Below are 23524 nucleotides of genomic sequence, written 5' to 3'. Positions count from 1 at the left end.
ATACTGCTCGCCAGTGACTAGGATTTCTCATTTGCTAGCTCAGTCTTAATTCAACCATAACCATTAATTTATATATTTTATAAAGACCTATCTAATTGAGGATGCCAGCCTTAGCATCCTATCTTCCTGGGATCACATGGTGACTGTGTCTTTACTACATTTCCCAGATTTCTCCTCAACTCTTAGCCCCACCTATTTTGCTTTCCTATTGACCAACAGTGCTTTATTCATTAACCAATAAGAGAGACATACACAGAAGGACATCCCCCATCATCTCCTCTTTTCTGTCTAAATAAAAAGTGTTTTAACATTAACATAATAAAATATATAACAAAACAGTTATCAAGTAAGAATTAGCAAGATTTAAAGAAAATATTCTATTATATATCCTATCTTTGTGAGTCTAAGGTCTTATATGTAACTTATCTTTTATAATAATTAAAGAAAACTATAACCATAACTATCTGTCTTCAACTCCATCAAAGACCACAGAATGATAATATATAACTGTAGATCTGACAGAGACATCTCGCTACCTGAACAGTCACCCAAAGTTCCTCTGTAATGTTGGAGCATCCATCTTCAGCCTATAGGCCACAGTGTGTCTGGCAGACTTCTCCATGAAGCAGGAACCCTTCAGGACTGTCTTGTTTTGCAAGTTCAGCAGTCATTTTCCTGTGGGTCCTGCATGTCCAGTTTATCAAACAGTCCAGGGAAGAGCAGTTTCTTGCCCAAATGGGTAATCTTGTCATGTTGAAGGCAAACTCCATATTGAGTTTCTTCGATGTCCATCCTCCTTTCTGACATAATTGGTGTGCCAGGAGCAGTTGTGTCTCACTGTCATGAAAAAACCCTAAGCCATTTAAATGCCATATATTCTATAGGTCTTTGAAAGGTTTGGAGAATATTTATCCATCTCAAATACATCTTTGTATATCTAGAAAACCTAACTAACCTAATTAGAAGTTCTGACTATTATAGGTGACTATATGATCTGTATTTAATTAATACATTACATTTAAAAGATCTGTATAAGCACAATACCTAAACAAGAGAAGACATACACATATCACAAAATTGACCTTAAAGTTGTATCAATAAATGAAAATCTAAACCAATGCAAAGTATTCATTTCTATATCCTATTCCCCTTTTTTTCTTTAAAAAGAGATTGACTATGATCATTACCATTTATAACTAACCCCATTTAAATGAAAACAAACATTTATAAACAATATTTGGGAATTTGGGGCTCATTCATTCCAAACCGCTTCCTGCTGGTTGGGGACTATGTCCATACCATGGGGATCATGATAAAACACAGAAACTTGTCCAGGTCTATAACTGCATCATCTCAGCTGTTTTGGATGTAGGATCAGTTGGGCCACTGCTTCAGGGCGTCTTGCTAGATCAAACCATATTAGTCTGGAAGGAATCCATAGCTTTACATTTTCTGTGGAAACATAAGCAAAAATTCTTTTTCCAAGTAACCTGTCCTTATATTTAAATTTAGAAGTCAAAGCATTTTTAAAATATATAAGCTGGATTAATTTAGCAGCACTTATAATCAAATGTATTTTAGCAGCTGTAGCTCTTTTCTCCACAATCAAACAATTTAAAGACAACAGTATAACATATAGTATCCAGACTCTGTGAGCATTTTCCATCTTTACCTGGCTTTTTATTTTTCTATTTCTTTTACTTGCTTTTTTTTTCTTTTCCTTTTTTTTTTTTTCCTGAGACAGGTTTTCTCTGTGGAAATCCGCCTGCCTCTGTTTCTGGGGTGCTGGGATTAAAGGCGTGTGCCACCACTACCGGGCCTCTTTTCTTTCATTCATCTCTTTCTTTCTTTCTTTCTTTCTTTCTTTCTTTCTTTCTTTCTTTCTCTTTATCCTGTTTCTTTTCTCTAACAAGCCGCCGCATATTTTAAACACAAAAAGGTCTTATTTTTCCCCTCTGAACCTGTCTTTACTGTATATCTTTATCTTTTTCTGGCCATGAGCCTTTTATCTCTTAAACAGCACTGCTAAAACTAAAGCCATGGCTGTTTTAGCTGCCATCTTTCCAAGATGGTGGTGGTATGTTTACTACCAGCACTGAGAGCTGTGCTCACTGCCTTGGTCTATGCTGCCATCAAGGAGCATGCTGCCGGCTTGGAGATGTGGTCACCGCCACTGGCAGCTGCTCGTACACACCATTCATTTGTTAGCAGGGCCTCTTAAAAGAGGTTTTTTCAGCTTATGCTGAGCCAGGAAACCTCCCTTAAGGGAGCCGCTCGAGTCTCTGCTTGTCTCTAGCAAAACAGAGACCACCCGAGAAAATGCTGCTACCAAGAAGTTGTGCTTGTCTCTGTTCTTTTGCTTCTAAAATCCCTTTTTAAGCTTTTGTGAAGTTTTTATGTGGAGGTTCGTAAAGCCACGTGGGCGCCATTTTGTAACGATAACTCTTTCCTCCAGCCACCTGAGTTCCGTCACCATGTTAGGACCCCAAGATCACACACAGAGACTTATATTAGTTACAATGCTGCTGGCCAATGACTAAGATTTCTTATTTGCTAGCTCAGTCTTAATTATTAGCCATAACCATTAATCTATATATTTTTATAAAGACTTACCTTATTGAGGTCGCTGGCCTTAGCATCCTATCTTCCTGGGATCACAAGGTGACTGTGTCTTTACTACATTTCCCAGAATCCTCCTGGACTCCTAGCCCCACATATCTTGCTGTGCTATTGGCCAACAGGGCTTTATTCATTAACCAATAAGAGAGACATATACACAGAAGGACATCCCCCATCATACAATATACAAATTTTTCTTTGCATATTGTTTATTCAGAGTAAGATAGTACATTTCTAAAATGACTTTAGATATTGTTCAAAGTGTAGACTTGGCAAATTTTCAGTGCATGGTGTAATGGCATGTCCATAAAGAAATAATTTGTGTGAGCAGAACACAAAAATATCCTCACAGGTGAATTCTTAAATATTATTTTTTGAAATGTAAGTTACTGAGATGAGCATTTTCTTTTGCCAAAGATTTGGGTGCAAAAGACATTCTGCATGGTAAATGCTGAAATATTTATGGAAAAGATATATATGTCAATTTAAATTTATTATGTATGATGATAAATACAGAAAGTCAATAAAACAATAATAAAAAATTAAACTGAGAACTGGAACATAATATTGCACTTGTGTACTAGCTAATGTCAACTTGACGTAAGCTTGAGTTATCTGAGAGGAGACAACCTCATTTGAGAAAACGCCTTTGTAAGCCTGGGCTGTAGGCAAGCCTGGAGGACATGTTCTTAATTAGTGATGAGGGAGATCCCAGGTCATGACAGGTGCTGCCACCCCTGGATTCTATAAGAAAGCAGGCTGAGCAAGCCAGGGGAAGGGAGCCAGTAAGCAGCACCCTCCATGGCCTCTGCATCAGCTCCTGCCCCCAGGTTCCTGTCCTGTTTGAGTTCCTGTCCTGACTTCCCTCAGTGATGGACTGTTACCTGGAAATGTAAGTGAAAGAAGCCCCTTTATCCCCAAGTTGCTTTTGGTCATGGTGTTTCATCACAACAATGGAAATCCTAAGACGACTTGCTAAACTTACTTGCTTATTTCACCTTTTTGCTTATTTTCCTTTTTTGCTCAGTGTATATATACAAGACTATATATAAATAAATAAATACAACCTCCTGGTCACACAAAGGCATACCTATCTGTTTTGATTTTAAAATTAGAGCAGATTCCACGCTATGACTTTTAAAATGCAGATTGGATGCACAGTGCATTGTTTTGATACAGTTTATCAAATGATAGAATTTTTTCAGCCTTAGAAAAGAGTGAAGTGTGTTGTCTGCAGGAAAATGAATACAACTGGAAATAATAATATTAAGTGAATCAAATCAGTCTCAGAAAGCAAATGTCAGGTTTTCTCTCAGTTGTAGTTCCTAGATTTTGTAGATACAAAATCATGTAAGTTTATTTTAAGAGAACTGTCCATAAGATGTCTTCACAAGAGCCTTTGCTTAGTACTTCTGGCTCTAAATCAGCATTTGTTTGGATTCCATGCAGACAAAAAAGAAAGCAAATCAAATGTTAAAGGCTTTATTTCTCTGGGGACTTCAGATGATAGATGGCTAAAATGAAATTTCCTTTGTGATTTTAGAAGTTCTATGTTCTGTCTTTCACCAAAAAAAAAAAAAAAAAACAAGTCATTCCACATGTTATATGTGACTGAGAGGACATTTTGAAAAATTTAAATGAGAATTCAAGTGGTAGGGCTAGTATAGCCTATTATGCAAGCAGGCTTATGGACTGGCTTGGCTACCGCTGTAGAAGAAAACAACCATTCTGATGTTACTTGGGGTTTGGATGTATCAGTCAGTCCTTTTAGTGCCCAGACTTATCTGGGAACATTGGTTAATATGTGCACTCATGGTTCAAACTTTTATCCATTGAATCAGAATTCCAGGAATTGAGATCTAGGAAGAGTTAAGAAGAGGACTTCTGGGGATTCTGCATGCAGTTTAAACCCTGCTTAGCTTTGGGTGTCCACCTAGCTGTGGTGTTATTCTCAACTGTACTCTTTGAAGCTAGCCACACCCTAGAACCCAACCAAGTCCAAGCTGAGTAAGTTAAACAAAGAGGTCAGGAGTTTGCAAGCTCAAGATGACGGGCATAGAATTTAATGAGATTTGAGCTGTTGCCCCTTTGGGCTAATTATTTGACTTGCTCCTTGGCTAGGGCCTCTGCTAGCAGTTTTATTAATCAGGAAGTAATGAGAATGTGTGGAAGAGCCTCCCCCACATGCATGGACTCCCCCTCTTATTAGGTGAGTTTCAAGTCCCTCATAATTCTCAGTCCAGTGGGAACGACAATGGTCATGAAGACCAGGTGTTTAATGTGCCTGCTATAGCCTATGCTGTCAATCGACAGTGGTTGTCATTAGTGACTAGTATCAGGACGAAGGATCTCATTGGTGGGCCCAGAGACACAGCCCTTGGGGATTAGCGACTATGGTCAATGGGCATATCAGGACTTGATACACTCCAGGGAGTATTTTGGCTTGGGATTTTACTTCTGGAACTTCCCATAGCTGTTTCAGCAGGGAGAGAAGTGAAAGTGTCCCTTCAGTTTCCTCACTCATTTTCTCTATATCCCCCCAATCAGAATGGTTATCTCTTTCCACTGGATTGAGAAGTTCACATTTTGCCCCAATTGTCAGCGATGATTCCCTGGGCAAGACCTGAATTCTTCTCAGCGACATGGCTGAGTTCCTGGACTGTCACTCATTCCTCCCTATTTATTTTGGTGGTGCTGAGGATTGAACCCAGGGCCCTGTGCCTGCCAGAACCACACTCACCACTCAGCCACACCCCCAGAATCCCCCAGACTTGTTCTGGTTTTAAGTCAGGCCAAGAGGTTTAGATGTTTATAAGTGTCTTACTGTCCATTGTGAGGCACAAATTTTGGAAATGCTGAAGCCAAGCCTGTGTTCTTACAGGTCTGTGTAAGACTCCCCATCTTAAAAGATGCTCTCAGATAAACAAATAAAGTACAGGAACAGCTGATTCATGAGAATAGATCATTATAAAAATACTGGGAAAGGTCCAGTCTCATTATCTGCTAAAACAGATGAAAGTAACAACTTTCCAATCTATAAAGCCCCCAAATCAATTTTAAATAGCACTATTTACATCTATGGGTGTGTCAAAACCCAATTGTCTGGACAGAAGTGAATGTTCACAACAGTCCTGCCAAGTAGCACAGAGCTAGGTGACCAAAGTTCCAACCCCTTCTGTCCTACTTTGCTTTCTATTGGTGTGAAAAAATAAAAATGACCAAGAGTAACTTGGGAAGGAAAGGGGTGTGGCTTACCCTTCCTCTTCATAGTCACTTCCTAAGGGAAGTCAGGGCAGGAACTCAAACAGGAACAGAGGTAAAAACCGTGGTGGGGGGCTGCTTACCTGTTTGAGTTTTAATACAACCCAGGCTCATCTGCCCAAGGATGGCACCACCCACAGTGGGCTGGGACCTCCCACATCAATCACTAATCAAGAAAATGCCCCCAGGCCCAACCATGAGCCAATCTGATGGAGCAATTTCTCAGTTGAAGTTCCCTTTCCTCAGATGACTCCAGCTTGTGTCAAGCTGACAAAAAACTAACCAACCTTTTTATTTCATACTTAGGAACACTGCTTAAGGGGATATTCTAAATTGAAATGGTAAATGTGACAATATTTACCGTAGCATTTAGAGGGACTCAGGAACTTGGAGCTATTATACAGATCCACAATGAAAGAAGTCAACTACTGGAGAGTCCTCCATCAGATGGCTGTGGAAATCTCTACAGAGAAAAGATAGCATGGAAATGTTTATAGGAAATGGGGATGGAGGCATGGGACCAAATTTCTCTGTTCATTTCAGAGCACATCTGTGTACAGGGACAATGGAAGGAAATAGTATTAATAATGCTATAGTAAGAATGATGATGACTCATATTTTTATTTTTATTAGCATATTTTTATTATAGAGATGCTCAGTTTCTCTCTCATTTAATACAGATTGTTTGTGTCTATTTGTGCAACTTATTTTTTTCATGTTACATGGCTAATCCATACTGGTGGCCTGATTGCCTGACTTGCTGTGGTAGCTGTGGAATCAATACTGAACTACCCTATCTTGTAATAGTTCCTAAATGTTTGCCCTTAAATTTCCTGGATACTAGAAAAATTCAGATTCTTGCTAGATTTATTCTTTGTGTCTTTGCCTCTTCTGGGTGCTCTTTTATATTGTCTGGTCCAAACAATTTACAGCTAGAATTGATTCGCTTTCAATGTCATATGTTTTAGACAATGGACCATGCCTGGGATACAGAAAGCCAAACCAGCCCTACAGATGGATATCCTACAAACAGGCAAGTTGAGCTTGTGCTTTAGGAAATGCCTTTGCTGATATGTCATGGGCTGATTTGGTCTTTTTGATCTTGGCCTTTTCTCCCTCACCCTTATTTTCTTTCCTAGGTGTCTGATCGAGCAGAGTACCTGGGCTCCTGTCTTTTGCACAAAGGATATAAGCCATCTCAGGACCAATTTGTTGGCATCTTTGCTCAAAATAGGCCAGAGGTACCATGTTGATGCTTACTAAATGAAATTATATCCCCAATACAGCATCCTGACATCTGCTAATCACTTTCCAAAGCTACCTAAAGATACCATATTATTCTTCTAGTCAAAGAGCCGGTCTTCAGAGCCTCCTTATATCCCTGCCGAATGTCCACTGCTCTAGTCTGAGTGGCTGGACTTGCATTTCCTACCTCTATGTGGGTCATTTTAAGTCAGTCTGCTTTTCTTATGAGGGAAATAAAGACAGTGTGAGAGATGACCAAATAAAACCTTGAAGGTGTTGAAGAACAGGATGACTTTGGGTTAGAACTAGAATTTCTGCTTTATACTTGACCTGATCAACCATTGAGTCTGGCCATCACCATCTTTCCACAGTGAGCTGGAAGCAGATGCTACATACTAAGAAGGTTGAAAATGATCTTATTCCCAAGTTACAATAAAATCCTTAGCCCCGCCGGGCATTGGTGGCGCACGCCTTTAATCCCAGCACTTGGGAGGCAGAGGCAGGCGGATCTCTGTGAGTTCGAGGCCAGCCTGGTCTCCAGAGTGAGTGCCAGGATAGGCTCCAAAGCTACACAGAGAAACCCTGTCTTGAAAAATCAAAAAAGAAAAAAAAAAAATCCTTAGCCCCAACATCCTCAGGAAGAGATTTTTTGAGGCCCATGCATTGGCTAAAGCCTGTTGCTTTAGTTAGATTTTTAAATTTGTCCTGAAAAGCACTGTCTACACCAGTTTGGGCGCTTCAGTAAGAACAAGTGGCCTTACTCTGGGAACTCAGCATCAAACCTGCCATAGTGAAGCATGAGATTTAGGTGCCTACAGTGGTTCGCTGATGTGCAGGTGACTGTCTTCTCGTCCTGCTCTCTCTCTCTGTTTCCCCTGTGTACATGCATCCCTGGGTTATCCTCTTCATCTATGGATCATGACCATATTCTTATGTTCATATTTAGCTTCACAGCCCTACTGATGGTTAGGGTCTCAACATGAATGTTGATGAAGAGAGTAGGGGCACAAATCAGCCTATAAGACCTAGGCTGCCATTTAAGGCCAATGGTTAGAAGATAATGGTATTCTTTGTGACACTCTTCATGCTTGTGAGTGTGTGGACATAGTGGCATGGTTTTATCTTTGTTCATTTCCACCACATCAGATGTATTTTTTAAAAATAATATATTTTGTTTTATTTTATGTATACTGGTTTGAGCGTTTCGGATCCCCTGGAACTGGAGTTACAGACAGTTGTGAGCTGCTGTGTGGGTGCTGGGAATTGAACCAGGGTCCTCTAGAAGAGCAGCCAGTGTTCTTAACTACTGAGTCCAATCTGCAGCCCCCAGATGTATTTTTTTGTGTTGTTGTTGTTGTTGTTTTGTTTGTTTTTTGTTTTGTTTTGTTTTTCGAGACAGGGTTTCTCTGTGTAGCTTTGGAGCCTATCCTGGCACTCGCTCTGGAGACCAGGCTGGCCTCGAACTCACAGAGATCCGCCTGCCTCTGCCTTCCGAGTGCTAGGATTAAAGGTGTGTGCTACCAATGCCTGGCTCCCAGATGTATTTTTTATCACTGTATTTAGATGTATTTTTACCTCCATGTTCATAACTCAATACTAGCAATCCTTTGAAGTTTTGTTCAATGTCCAGTTTATTTAGCTGCTGGAGCAGTCCCAGATAATTTTGACCCCAACTCCTGAAAATGATCTCTGCCTCCCATTGTCTCCATAATGCTTCCCACCTCTCTTGTGGGTGGAATGGCCACTCTCTTCCTTTGTGTACTGGTCTACCTCCGTTTGGTGGTTATTTCTGTACATACATTGTTTATTTAAATGTCCCTTATAGCAGGATCAGAGACAGTCCCTATGGCTGTTCCTAAAGTTTTCTTTTTAAACATAAACATGTCAAATAAGTATCTGTTAATTGAATGTCTGAATCAATGTTTTCAAAGTTGTCTTCTAGGTCTTCACCTAAACTTTCTCTCTGCAGTGGGTCATCTCTGAGTTGGCCTGTTACACATATTCCATGGTAGCTGTGCCCCTGTATGACACTTTGGGAGCAGAAGCCATCATATACGTTATCAACAAGGGTAAAGCTTTGCTATTACGTTATAACTTTATGCTTTCTTAATGCAGAGTCATTCTTCAATTTAGTTCTTTTTTCTTCTTTCTCTTTTCTTATTTTTCTGATATTATAGTACTTAGGATATCATTTACATGGGAACTTCAAAAATTCTTATGAGACCAAGATACGCAGATAAGAGGTTCAGTGAAATTATTTAAGATGGTGTAGGACAGTAACATGTTTAGAGACAAGACTACTTTAAACACGTGGAATAAAAGTCTGCATACAATAGGCCTGCCTAAGTAACAGTATAACCATAGGGCTTATTTCCTGTCCTTTGAAAGCTTAAGTCAGTTTAGCTAAGCAGTATGCACCAATATGCATGTGAATATGTAGACGAAAATTGCCATTGTTAGAGAAACATATCCTACCCTGACTACTGGCAAGCAGCAACCCTGTCACACATTCTATTTGTGAGGATAAGAATCAGAAAATGATGGCATTTAGAATCCTAAAGCATTGATCTATGAAACATCTCATTTGTGCTCTGCTTCCTTGTGGGTTATCTGCTTTGCAGAGCCCATCAGCAGGGATGAGCCCCAACTGAAAGTGTTTGAATGAGTTTTCTTAAAGTGATTTGCATAATTCCAGAAAATAAAATGTGTCAGGAACGTTAAAAGGGTGGGGTTTGTATTCCATTTAGATTCATTTTTTCTTTTTCTTATTTTAAAAATAACTAATAGAGTATTTCAGCTTGAACTCTGTAAATCTAATTTGTAGATGTAATCTCATTCAGGGACCTACTGGGTTTGACTTAAAAAAAATTCCCCTCCTCCTTTTGCAAAGTTGTCACGTATTTAGCAGAGTAGGTTGGTGACCTCTGGCTTTGTTTTTTGCTTTTAGCTGATATCCCTGTGGTCATTTGTGATACACCCCAAAAAGCAACAATGCTAATAGAAAATGTAGAGAAGGGCCTTACACCAGGCCTGAAGATAGTCATCATCATGGATCCCTTTGATGATGACCTGACAGAAAGAGGAGAGAAGAGTGGGATTGAGATATTATCCCTGTCTGATGCTGAGGTATGAATCAAAACTGGCTTGCAGATTATACATGATTTATCATTATGAGTGGCTTGCGGGGCATCTACACAAAAACATATGGGCTGTTGTTGTCCAGGGATGGCATACAAGACATAAATCAGACTCTGATGCTTGAAGAACCTTTCTTCAAGATGACTACAAAACTCATGACAAGGTTCCTTGACTGGCTGTATAGACTTCTGAGTAGAGAATGTCTGGATAGAAATCAAGTATGCTTATAAATCTGACCCCTGATACTGGTTGCCTGGTCTGCATTCTAGTTCTTCATCTGTTTGGAAGCACATCTCTCCCTAGCTATAAATGGAGGATTAAAATGGTCCTATTCTCACAGGCATGTTGGCAAGAGCTAAATGAGTTAGTGTGTGTGTGTGTGTGTGTGTGTGTGTGTGTGTGTGTGTGTGTGTGTGTGAACTGCTCAGCAAAATGACTGGCATCGTGTAGATCCTGGCATGTTCACGATTTACATCATCCAAGAAAGGTTTTAATCATGGTCTTAGATGACTGGACCTTAAGAAATGGTGAGAAGTTAGGACATTTGAGATTGCCTTCTTTAGATCAACATGCTTGAGAACCCTTCTGCTTTTTTCTGGTGCTTCAATTTTCCATCAGCACTGGCTTATGGACCTTATCCAGGGTGGGAATTGGGAAGCTGGGAACAGGGAAAGAGAGCTGAGTTGGTCATAACTTTATCCATCCTCAACAACTCTTTTTTCTTCTTGATTTCCTGTGCACGTAGAATCTAGGCAAAGAGAACTTCAAAAAGCCAGTGGTAAGTGCTCTTCCTGAATTTGAGTTTTGTAATAGTCCATTCTCAGTTCATGGCAGACTCACATTCCTGTGCTTCTCTTCCAGCCTCCAAACCCAGAAAACCTAAGTGTTGTCTGCTTCACCAGTGGAACTACAGGTCAGTGCCTGTGAGACCTTGACAAGAGCTCCCAGGGAACGGGAAACAAGGCTCAAGTCCCTGAGGCATACCCTGCCACTAGCCCTGCTTGCAACCTGAGGCATTAATGAGTAGATTCCCAGATAGAAAAACAGAAGCATAAGAAATAGATTCCATTGAATACACATGGCTATATTCACATACTATGGATTTCAGCAGTCTTAAAGATGATGTCAAAATGTCAGCTTTGTCCTCTACCTTTCCACTGTTTCAATTAGACATATCAAAAACAACAACAACAACAAAAACAAAACAAAAAAAACCCACGCCACTGAGATGGTTGTGTCCTTACTCAACAACATTTAGTATCAGGTTTAATTGTATTTATTGTGCTCCATTCCAATATGTCTGGTTTATAAAGTTTATTAGCAGTATTGTTAGATGATCTTAGGTATAAAGTCTTAAACATGTGAACAGTACAGGAAGGGCTTATTTGTAATCTTCTCCGTGACCATTGTCACCTGAGATTGTGGGCTGTGATGTATCAGTAAGGTCAAGTGTAGCATCTCGGGGGCCATCATTCCTAAGCAGAGGCATATATATCTACAGAGAGCTACAGCAAGAGGCCACACCTTTGTCTCTAGAATGGAACCAAACTGAAAACTGCTTCTCTCAAGGCCAAATCTTATCAATTAGCCACACTAAGGATCTTTCTCTTCACCTCTGATTTCCTACAGGTGACCCCAAAGGAGCTATGATAACCCATCAAAATATTGTTTCAAACATGGCTGCTTTCCTCAGATTGTTGGAAGTAAGTGGTCAGTCAAAAAATGAGGCCCTCACTAAAATGTGAATCTGCTGTAAGATTTTTAATTGTGGAATTTAGATGGAGAAGAGGTGGGAAAATACAGTTAAAAGTCTACTATTTTTTTCTCATTACTGTGAACTAAATAACCAATATAAGTTACTTAAGGGAGGAAGGGCTTATTTTGGCTTAACGTTTGTGGAGTTATAGTCCAGCATGAAGGAGAAGGCTTGACTCAGGCAGCTTCATTTGTGAGGCATGCGCAACAGGAATTCTTCATATCTTGGTGGATCCAGAGACAGTAGACAGGAAGTGGGGTTGGGCCTTAGACTTCAAGACAGGCCCCAAGTCATCCCCTTCCTCCAGTGAGGCTCCACCTCCTAAAGGTTCTACAACCTTAGGAAACAGTAGTACCATCTGAAGACCAAATTGTTTAAACACACGAGCCTACAGGGCCTTTTGCATGTAAGCCACAAGAATATCTAAGTATGGAAAACACTGACATGGTCTTTAGGACTCCATGTCAAGCCTCAGTCTTTGAGAACCTGTGTTATTTATTCCCTGTACTCCATATAGTTCAAAGCAATTAATGGTTGCAGAGCATAACGAGTTGTGGGATACATGGAGTACACAGAAAGGTGTTCGTGTGCTGATTTTAAGAATCCTAAAGATGATGCCAAAATATCAGGTTTTCCTTTTTTTTTTTTTGTCTACCTGACCAGTCTCTCAATTAGATGGGATGGTTTCAGTCAGCCAGGCTTACTTAGAGAAGACTGAGAGTGGTAGTTTTTGAGTTGCTATTGGAAGAGAAACTTAACATCGATTCACTGTTGTTGTTTTATTTCCTTATCTACAGCCTATCTTCCATCCCACCCCTGAGGATGTGACCATATCCTATCTTCCCTTGGCCCATATGTTTGAGAGGGTTGTTCAGGTGAGTGTCCTGTGTGCCTTGCATGTAGGAAATAGAGTTTCTGACTTGCTGGCCCCACATTTATTTAAAAGCCAGGGCAGTCCTAGTCCTAGTCCTTTGTGTAGTGAATCAAACACAGGCATGCCATTGGATCCTGTGTCATCATCATGGTAGTGCCCTGGCTTTCTGAGGTCCTTCATGTAGAAACTCTGCATACCTAAGGACGTAAATACTTGCTTCTGACTTCACACAGTACATACTGTCTGTCTTTCCTTAGCCCTGAGGTGACTCACCAGACATCGTGTCTTCTTTTATACTTCTGTATTGGTTAGCATTTTGAGAGGGTCTAGGGTTAGAGAAAAAGTGTCCACAGAGGGACCAGGGAAGGAACATGTGACCTAGACCAAGGGCCAGCTGTCCCCAAGGAACATTGTTAACCCCCCACTTGAATGTGTAAGGATCAGCTGTCATCAAGGAGCATTGCTAACCCTCACTTGAGTGTGTAAGGTGGTATTGCCAGGTACAGTGTGTGTCCCTACTGGGAATGGTTTACAAGATTTGCAGCCATTCTAAAGCCAATTTGAGAACAATAGAAGCCCCAAGCTTTCACAACCACAGGTGCTGTGGGTGGAAGGTCTTTTCACTCTCTGCCGAGGATCCCTTTACTCAGGATGATTGGTTGACACATAAAATGCCACAGTGATTATAACAAAACTTTACATATGTTTTAGCATTTCTCAAATTGGGATGCTCTTAACTGAAGGCATTTTTTTCTTTTATTTTAACTGGCAGTGGATTTTCTTAATACCACAAGATGAGTGTTTCTTCTGAAGGATGGTATCTTAGGCTGGCACACAGAGCTGTGGGAGAGCCTCAGGGCGGGACCCACAGTCTCACAGCTTGTTATCTGTCTTGCCACCTCAACAGTAATACAGTTCCATCCTTTATTGGGGGGAGCATCTCAGAGATACCTAGGTTTCTGGGTTGGTGGGAAGCCAGGGTTAGGCCAAGGAAAGTGCCTGTGGCTTTCTGCTTACTTTCTTAATTCCATCAGAGATTGGCCCCACCTACAGTGATCCATGGCTCTGAGCCCTGTCTTCCATCTTGTTTCAGGCTGTCATATTTTCCTGTGGAGGCAAAGTTGGGTTCTTCCAAGGAGATATTCGGTTGCTACCTGACGACATGAAGGTTTTGAAACCCACGGTGTTTCCCACGGTGCCTCGACTCCTTAACAGGGTCTATGATAAGGTAGGAGCCCTGTTCTGTTGGGATTGTTCTGAGAGGCTCTAGGGGACTGCATCTTGACAGCATTAATTCCACCTCTATCCCAGCCCCAACGAGTGTCGACATAAGCCAAGTCATGCCATAGACCTGGAGCCCAAAGAAATGATGCCATCACTCATATGCTTTGGGCCTTTTCTCTCATTCTAATACTGCCATTAAGTCTTACCAGAGGCCACACTGAGCCGTAGTGAGAATGAACAGTGTTCTAGAACACAGATTACGTATAGACATTGGAAGCATTGACGATGCTTCCAGTTCCTCATCAGACTGTGGAATCATTATGGTGATTGTTACGGTTCTAGTTTGTGTTATTGAACTTTTTTATTTTTGACAGGAAGTATTTTGAAATATTAATACATAATAAATAACTTGAACCTGGAGCATATTTAGTAAAATGGAGATCTTTATTAGATGAATTTCCAGTCATAGCTTTTTGCCAGTGATGTCAGGAGAGCTGGTCCTAGGACTGTTAAAGGCAAGCAGTTTGTGGTTAAGAAGCATCAGGCCAGCATGATATAGGCAGCATTTAGTGTACCTGAGAATCAGAAGGGGGACACATGGCTAAATGATGTCACAAGCCTGAGCAGATGCTCACAGCCTGGACCACAGCCCGAACTGGGGGGTGAGGATGAGCAACCATGGCTGTTCAGGGCCTGTAAGTGGAAGTACAAGCCAGGAGAGGCGCCTGCACATTTTGAACTGGAAAGAGCTCTGATGTCCATGAGTGCAACTTTCCATATAGAAAGTTCCTTGCTAAATGTTGGAGTAGAGTTTAGGCTTTAATTTAGAAAATATGAGGTCCTTGTGGGCTGCATATAAGGGAGTTCTTTTCGTAGAGGAGTGTGGTTGACAGGTCACAGAGTTACAATGAAAACATGGAAAATAACAACATGGATTGGGGAAGGTGATGTCAGATGTGTGAGCCCAAAGGGGAGGAAGATGCCATTAGGGATTTTGGTTGGATTTTTATGATGTGGCTAAAGCACATTTCTTATAAAGATGGTCATTCTCCAGATTTGGAGGACGTGAAGATGTCATTGAAGCAGAGGGGAGGAGTAAGTTCTATAAGATTCCTGAACCTTTCTCTGGACCACTAAATCAAAAGCCACAGCATGACCATGCCAGCGCATGGTTTCCTATCTGATTTTTTTAACCAGTGGTGGCGGCAGCCATCTTTACTGATTTATTCAGCTCAATTATCAAAGTTGTTTCCCAGGGACCAGGAGTCTGTGAGGCCTGGGACTTTGTATTAGGTAGTAACTTTACTTGTTTCAGAGTGTGGCTGTGGCTCTGTTTGCTGCCTGGGGGGCCAGCCTCCAGAAGTACCACGCTCAAAGGGAATCCATGGAGTCAGTGTACTATGACTTTTATCTGAGGCGGTTATGAGAAATGACACTCCTGATGGTTTCCTGCAGACCTTTTCTCTATTCTTTTCCACCCTCTCTCTGAATTCTCTATTCTCTTTTCTTATATCTATCCAGAAATGTCCCTTCTATCTCTCTTGATTTTTCCCTCTAACTCTACCTTTATTCTTCCTTATTCTCTCATTCTTAATGTTTTCCTTCTAACTCTATTTTTATCTTTCCTTATTCTCTCATTCTTGATGTTTTCCTCCTTATTGTTTCTCTTACAGCTTACATACCCCAGCAATATTTTCAAGCAATATAAAAATTGCATTGTGGTTACATTCTATTTTTCAAGTGAATGACTACAATGAATACAAGTTAAAAAAAAAAGCATGTTTTCCATATCCCTTAATGTTAAACATTTTATATATTATAGGTGAAAAACAAATTATTCCAAGAACCTACATATATTCATACCCAAGCATCTTGTTAGAGATTAACAGAATGTAAGCAAGCAAGGTATTCTTCTCATCACTTCTTTTACTGGTAGGCTGCATATTGCAGTTACAAAGAAAGAACCACTCACTTTATTACTTACCTTGAAATGTAATCTTAAAGGAATCACAAACCTAAACTTTTATACAGGAACAACAGTCAGCTCTACTTTAAATCTTTAGGGTGCATCCCCACTCATCAATAGTTTTTCATATCAGGAGAGTGAGGGTAGAAATAGTTATAAGGAGTTAATCATCACGTTTGGTCATCAATGAATCCTAGCAAGGAAGTCTAATGACAATTGGGCTGCTTTGTGCTCGTTCCCTGACCTCAGTGAGTTCATCATTCAACTATCGGCCTTTCCAAAACTTCAGATTGTTTTCTTGGGTTTTTCACCTCAAAGCTATTTGACAAAAACGTCTAGTCTAACCTTGTTATTTTCGAAGCATTGTTTCAGTTATGATGCACCCCGAAACCTGTGAACACATCTCCTAACATTAAGATTAAAGAATTTAAGGTAGCCGGGCTACTGGGACTTCAGCTGTTTTTCTTAATGATTAACCTAAGCCACAGTCTATACGGCTCCTCAATAGAAACTCACATGTCCTAGCAGTGTGACACCTTTTGTTTTATTTTTTATCCTCTGCAGCCTCTGCTTTATCAGAGGCAGGGGCAAGATTTTATCCTACCTTTACCTATGTTGATTTTCCCACTGAACTAACCACTATCATAATCTCTTACTATATTTATTTAAACCTCAGTCATCAAAATCCTATTTAAACCAACACTATTATCGTATAAAATCATTGCTTCAGTTTAAACAGTACAGCTTAGAAGGAAATCATCTTCATAATAATCCACAGGTAAAAATGCCCATACCAACAGGATATTTCCATGAGATAAACACGCTACAATAAAGGCTGTGGGTAGCTCACCACACCTGTTCACACCATGCCAGGTACCAGGGAGAAAGATGACAGTGGCAAACATGTAAAGGCACGTCAGAAGCAAAAGACACTCTGAGTCTGTGATCTCAGGCCTTACCTATCAGATATTCATCCATCTGGGATTTGCCTTGTGGTGGGCTGACACCTTGAACTTCGATCGCCACCTGCTGCTCCTTTGACATGGCCACTAGTAGTTCTGTGGCTTTATTAGCGAGCGACTCAAGTTCATGAGTGCAGGCTGCTTCCTTGTGAAGCAAGAAGTCAGCATCTCGGCTACTAACAAATGCCCTTATCATCTTCCAGGTACAAAATGAAGCCAAGACACCCTTGAAGAAGTTCTTATTGAGCCTGGCCATCATGAGTAAATTCAATGAAGTGAAAAATGGCATCATTCGACGGGACAGTTTGTGGGACAAGCTTGTCTTCTCGAAGATCCAAGTGAGCTGAATGGACCCTGGGCACCAGGGCTGGCTGCTACTCAGCTTCCTCCTCTCGTCTCAGGTTTCGGGACACCCTAAGTAGAGATTGTCATAGATCTTCTATGGACACTCACACCTTTTTCTTTGTGCCTCTTTTCCTGTTGTGTGTTTGGGCGGGGGTGGTGGGGTGGAAAGCCTGTGCCTCGGTGTATGTATAAGGGTTCGGGGACAACTCGGATATCAAGCCTCACCTACCTTGTCTGAGACAGGGTCTCTCTTGTTCACTGCTGCATACACGAGGCTACTAGTTGGCCTCGTAACTTCTAAGGATTTTTTTGTATTCACTTCCCATCTTAACACAGGAGAGATTGGGGTTTACAGGTGTGCACCATGGCACCCACCTTTGAGTTCTGAGTGTGTGAACTCTGGATTTCATGCTTGCACAGCAGGTGCCACCCTAACCACTGAGCCATCTCCTAAGCCCTGCTGTTGCCTTTTGAGATCATTCTCGTGCCACTAAAGAGAAGCGAGAAAGCATAAAGCAGCTTTTATATAGGTGTTAGCACTCTGTAAGATACATACATACATACATACATACATACATACATACATACATATATACATACATACATTGGTTTTTCGAGACAGGGTTTCTCTGTATTGCTTTGGAGGTTGTCCTGGATCTCACTCTGTGGACCAGGCTGGCCTCGACCTCACAGAGATCCTCCTGCCTCCCCAGTGCTGGGATTAAAGGCGTGTGCCACCAACGCCCGGCTTAGCACTCTGTATTATTTATTGTCATAGTCTGTTTTATTGAGTTTGTAAGTGGTACAAATCGAAGAACTTAAAAACCAAAACCAAAACACACGGAAGATCTCCCAGGCATGTTGGCAACTTAAGTGATTTTCTAGAGTGTCAGGCTGTAGTGTAAATGTCTGACAGAGTCAGACAGTGGAGCATGTGATTTCACCCATTTTGCAGTAGAGGAAAATGACGCCAAGAACAGGGGCTCAACAGCTCTTTTTGTTTCTACCAAACAGAACAGCCTGGGTGGGAAGGTTCGCGTCATGATCACCGGAGCCGCCCCCATCTCTACTCCAGTCTTGACATTCTTCCGGGCTGCATTGGGGTGTCCGGTAAGGTTTCACATTTACATCAATGGTGCACACCATTCGAATAAAAATAAAGTCATAAATGAAAAGTGCTAAAGAGAAGGTCACCCCAAATCTTAGACAAAATACCCAACCCTACTCCTCCTTACTTCATGCCTCACCTATAGGAGTCTTTACACATACGGGGTCAACATCCCAGCACACCCATTGCCTAAGGTTCCGCCTGCTGTACTCCTATTGAAAGCAGTGACTATTGGTAGACATTTCTGCCCATGGCACTGTGTGGCACTGTGTGGCACTGTGTGGCAGTCAGAGGACAAGTGAAGAGCTTTGGTTCTCCTCTTTCCCCATGTGAGTCCCAAGGGTGGAATTTCGATCCTCAGGTTTGGGAATAAGTGCCTTTACCTATCTTGCCAGCCTTGCCTAGTACATGTTTACAATACCAAACTTTCAGGCTGGTCTTGTCTCTTCATTTTTTTTTTTTTTTTATACATTCAGGTAATACTTGAAGTACCATTTCCCACACACTTGCCAATAAGATTTTTCAGCCAATTAGTTGCCTCTAAATGAAATATTTCATTTCATGCTGTTTCTTTTATTAATACCAAGCTTCTCTTCTCTGCCCATGGACATTTGCCTTTCTTCCATGAGCTCCTTACAGAAGACAAGCAAAGGGAGATGCAGTTGCATTGCCTATTTCTAAGAGTTCTTCATATACTTAAGATTCATCTCTGCTATGCTAGACATTTTTTTTTCAGTTCATCTTTTATATTTTGCTTTGTTTTAGCTGTATAAAAACTGAATTGATATGCAGGTCAATTGATGCATGTTTTTCTATTGTGTTTTTCTTTTTTTAATTGCCAAGACAGGCTTTTCTTTTTTTTTTTTTCCTAATAAATTTTTTTTGTTGCTTTTTGTTTAAATAATTTAAAGGTTTTAACTTTTATATAAATGGGTGTTCTTCCACATGCATGCCTGTTGACCTTATAGGCCAGCTGCTGCATCACTTGAAACTGTAGTTACAGATGGTTTTGAGCTGCTGGGAATTGAACATAGATCTTCTGTAAGAGTAGCTAGTGCTCTTCACTCCTGAGCCATCTCTCCAGCTCCTGTAAACTTTTCTAATCCCTGAGACTTCTTAAAACTGTCTGTGCCCACATTTTCTGGTGATTTTGTGGGTTTCCATTTATGCCTCATCCCTCTGAAATGTATTGATCTGGCTGTGGATATTTTCTCTTCCATTCCAAAGGAATATCAAGTTTGCTGATGCTGCCGGCCATGTATTGCAAACACAACAGAGAACATATTTGTGCTCACCCTCACGGAGAACATCCCCATATACGTGCCCATTATCAAAAGACTGCTACCAGTCAGTGACAGTCTTTGGGCTTTTCAAACTGCCATTCTCTTGGCCATTCTCAGTAACTTTCAGTCCCAAAGACTAATAGAAAGTTCTGCTTCCCAGAGATATCTTATCTCAGCATCTCTCTTTATCTCTACCAACCCTGCCAATTGCAGGCCACACCTCTGACTATGGTAGCCTATCAACTTGCTTCCAGCCACCAGCCTTTCAAGATCATCTTCTCTCTGAGGGTTAGCAGCTATAGCAATACCCCCACTGCCTGCTTTATAGTTGAAGACGTACAGGAACTCAGCTGACCCCATCATTTACACTGGCAGAGCTAAGTTGTTGAGGCAGGGACTAGATGCACAGAATATTTCATCTTGCCCTACGCAGAAAGTTTGCGGACCTTGGTCTCTATCAAAGCTGGAGCTCTTCCCTCAAGAAGTGCACCGCTCTTTCTCACTTCCTTTGGAGGTGCTCTCTTGCCCAGGCTAAGTCCCATGGTCACCGGGCTGTCTATCACTTAGAATAATTGGCATTTCCCCCCTCCTTGCTAAGCCACATTTTTCATGTAAGTTTCTGTAGTTTGCTTTGTTTCTGAATGCTCTTGTTTCATAAAGAACCCCCAGTTGTGAAGAACTAGCAGCTGGGTATGCTTTCAAGATTTCAAAAATCTATCTCCAGCTTTTGTTGCTATAGCCTGTTTGCCTGCCTTGGCCATAAGGCATGACTAGTCATACTTTATCTTAAATCTCAAAGCTCTTCTTTGGTTTCCCAGGTGTTTGAAGCTTATGGCCAAACAGAATGCACAGCTGGATGTACAATCACGTCACCCGGGGACTGGACAGCAGGTGGGTTTCCCACCTCCTGGTCAGAAGAAGCCTTTTTAACTAAACCATGGTCTAGGCATTTAGATGAGTGTATAAGTGCAAACTCAAGTCCTGTTCCCATTCTTAGAATCAATCCCATAAACATCTGAGAAACACGCTTGTTTCATGGTTGCTTAGTCCAGATGATCTTGTATGTTTTAGGTCATGTTGGGACTCCAGTGGCTTGCAATTTTGTGAAGCTGGAAGATGTGGCTGACATGAACTACTACTCAGTGAACAACGAAGGCGAGGTGGGTAGGTCATGCCCAGCATTCAGATAGTCATTGTGGGGAGGCTTAGTCCAAAGGAACATAGATGTGAGCTGGCTTAGGTTTGACTCAAGTTTTAGGAAGGAATACAAGATCAGTGAGCTGCATTTTCCTACAGTGGGGACTAAAAGAGCCGCCACACTGTAGTGGAAACCACCGAGTGAACTTGGTCGGAGCAGGTGTTTCCTAAGGTACAAGTAGCAGTCATTTTTATTGTCTTCCCCTTTTACTGTCTGTACACAGATCTGCATCAAAGGTAACAATGTGTTCCAAGGCTACCTTAAGGACCCGGAGAAGACGCAGGAAGCACTGGACAAGGACGGCTGGCTCCACACTGGAGACATCGGCCGCTGGCTTCCGGTGGGTATCTCTCAATAACTTCTGGGAACCATGTACTTGTTGCAGGAGGAGTAAGAATGTGAACTTAGTCTCAGCGGGGGCAGCTCAGGGAAATAGGTCTGCTGCCACCTTTTGTGCGGTTTCCTCTAAGTATAAAGAGTGGAGAGTACCAACTGAAGACCCAATATTGGGAATTGGGAGATCTATGTTCTAGTCCTAGCTCTCTTATGGACTGATGGTGTAAAATCCAGAAAAGGTTGGCTGATGTGTGATTAGAAGCTGCCAACTCCAGTCTTTCCTCTAGGCCAGAGCACATGTTACAGAAGACACTAGAATGTGAACCAACTGAAAGGCTTTCTTCTTTCCATATTTCTCTTCAAATACAACGTGTACACCAAAGATAGTGGTGCTGATGCTGTGTCTAGACACAGCCCTAAAGTGGGATGCTTTAGGGTTAGATCATCCTGGACCTCAGCGTTGACATGGTTTCCTTGCAATGGAAAAGGCTGGTTCACGTCCAGGGAAAGGTTAGGTGACTAGGGAAGAGGTGGGTAAATGTCGTGTTCTTTTCATTTCCCCGAACCCTTTTCTTCCTACTTTTCTCAAGGTAGAAATTATTATTTGACAGCTTCGTGTACCTATGGCTATTTTCAGTTGTGAGTTTCAAAGGAGTGCTTTCCTGTCTAATTAATTCATGGGGAAATATCAAAACTGAGGAATGAGAATTCTAAACCATGTGTTTACACAGGCTAATGTAGATGGAAGTTTCTGTCCTGCCAGGTCCTGTAGCCCTTTAGTCCCCATTAAACACACAGAGGCATATATTAATTATAAACTCTTTGGCCTATTGCTCAGGCTTATTACTAACAAACTCTTACAACTTAAATTAACAGATAATTCTTATCTATGTTTAGCCACGTAGCTTGGTACCTTTTCTCAGTATGGCATTCTCATCTTGCTTCCTCTGCATCTGGCTGGCGACTGTGTCCCTTTCCTCTTTCCAGAATTCTCCTAGTCTGGTAGCCCTGCCTATATTTCCTGCCTGGCTACTGGCCAATCAGCATTTTATTAAATCAGTATGAGTAACAAATCTTTACAGTGAACAAGAACTTTATCCCACATCAGGCTAATGTCTGCCTCTCACTGACCTTCAGCCCTCTCTGTGGCAAACACAGAGACTATTTTATAGCTTAGCTTCCTGATGAACAATTGGCAGTAGTTGCTGCCAATCTCATGTTTTCTCAAAAACTCCTACAGGGGAATTTTCCAAGGATCTCCTTCCTCGTGTTTTCTTAATCTACTAAGTGTTAGGGGAATGGGACTATAACTACTACCTCTTCAAACACCTTTTTTTTTTTTTTTTCCAAGACAGGGTTTCTCTATGTAGACCTAGCTGTCCTGGAACTAGCTCTTGTAGACTAGGCTGGCCTAGAACTCACAGAGATCCACCTGCCTCTGCCTCCCGAGTACTGGGATTAAAGGTGTGCGCTACCAACACCTTTCTTGCTCATTATTCAAGATTTAAGAGTCAGAATGCTTGACTATGCAGAATACTTGACTATGAAGATTCCCAAGAACACACAGTCCTCATGATACACTTTATTGATTGGGTTTAATGTGTTTCTGTTTAATCAGTGTCCCTTGCTCTAAGTCTAGGATGCAAGCAATAGATATGGCTTCCCACATGGGTGATAAACGGCTGCTTATTATTAACCAATTTCAGTCTGAATCGATGAGTGTGACGCATTGGTTATGCCTCAGTTAGTTCAGTCTAGAGCCCTTATGGTGTGATCTGTGGCTTGTCTTTGTCCCAGTTCTACACTTCAAATCCCTAAGAAGATAAGCTTCTCAGAGAAATTAAGTTCGGGAACTGAAGCCGCAAATGACCTGTGATGGGGGTTACAGCCCTGCCAGCCCTACTTCTGTGCTAACAAGCCCAGTTATTGGTTGGCTTGGTCAGTAGCATGCAGCTGTTTCAGCCTGCTCCTGGATTTAACAGGAAGTAAACATGGCAAGGAGAGCAAATTCATTAAGCAGTTTAGTAAAAGATAAGGCCTCTATTTCTCAGAGTTCTTGAGATGGAGTTGGAAACTGAGAGCTGCGGAATATCTTCACTGAATGAGGCAGCCATTTGCATAACCCAGCAGGTCCCTGGGACTTTCCCTGAGGCTTGCTGGTTGGCTTTCTGTAGACAGGCTTTGTGGAAGCCACTTCTCCTTTCTCCAA

General features: G+C 41.4%; 1 protein-coding gene across 1 annotated transcript in view; it reads left to right on the top strand.

Annotated features, from left to right (window-relative positions):
- The window catches only part of Acsl5 (acyl-CoA synthetase long chain family member 5), a 49534-nt gene that overhangs the window by 22807 nt on the left and 3203 nt on the right, over positions 1-23524 (top strand). Inside the window, exons 4-17 of the mRNA XM_027406994.2 lie at positions 6849-6913; positions 7020-7121; positions 9095-9194; positions 10073-10251; positions 11009-11041; positions 11125-11176; positions 11893-11966; positions 12817-12894; positions 13987-14121; positions 17249-17383; positions 18405-18500; positions 20600-20672; positions 20853-20941; positions 21203-21319. Coding sequence (XP_027262795.1) covers positions 6849-6913; positions 7020-7121; positions 9095-9194; positions 10073-10251; positions 11009-11041; positions 11125-11176; positions 11893-11966; positions 12817-12894; positions 13987-14121; positions 17249-17383; positions 18405-18500; positions 20600-20672; positions 20853-20941; positions 21203-21319 — 1328 coding nt within the window. The remainder of the gene's footprint in view (positions 1-6848; positions 6914-7019; positions 7122-9094; positions 9195-10072; positions 10252-11008; positions 11042-11124; positions 11177-11892; positions 11967-12816; positions 12895-13986; positions 14122-17248; positions 17384-18404; positions 18501-20599; positions 20673-20852; positions 20942-21202; positions 21320-23524) is intronic.

The sequence above is a fragment of the Cricetulus griseus genome, chromosome 3 (assembly GCF_003668045.3).
Source record: "Cricetulus griseus strain 17A/GY chromosome 3, alternate assembly CriGri-PICRH-1.0, whole genome shotgun sequence".
Lineage (NCBI taxonomy): Eukaryota > Metazoa > Chordata > Mammalia > Rodentia > Cricetidae > Cricetulus > Cricetulus griseus.
The sequence above is the reverse complement of the archived record's forward strand: the minus strand, read 5'-3'. Positions and strand labels throughout refer to the sequence as shown.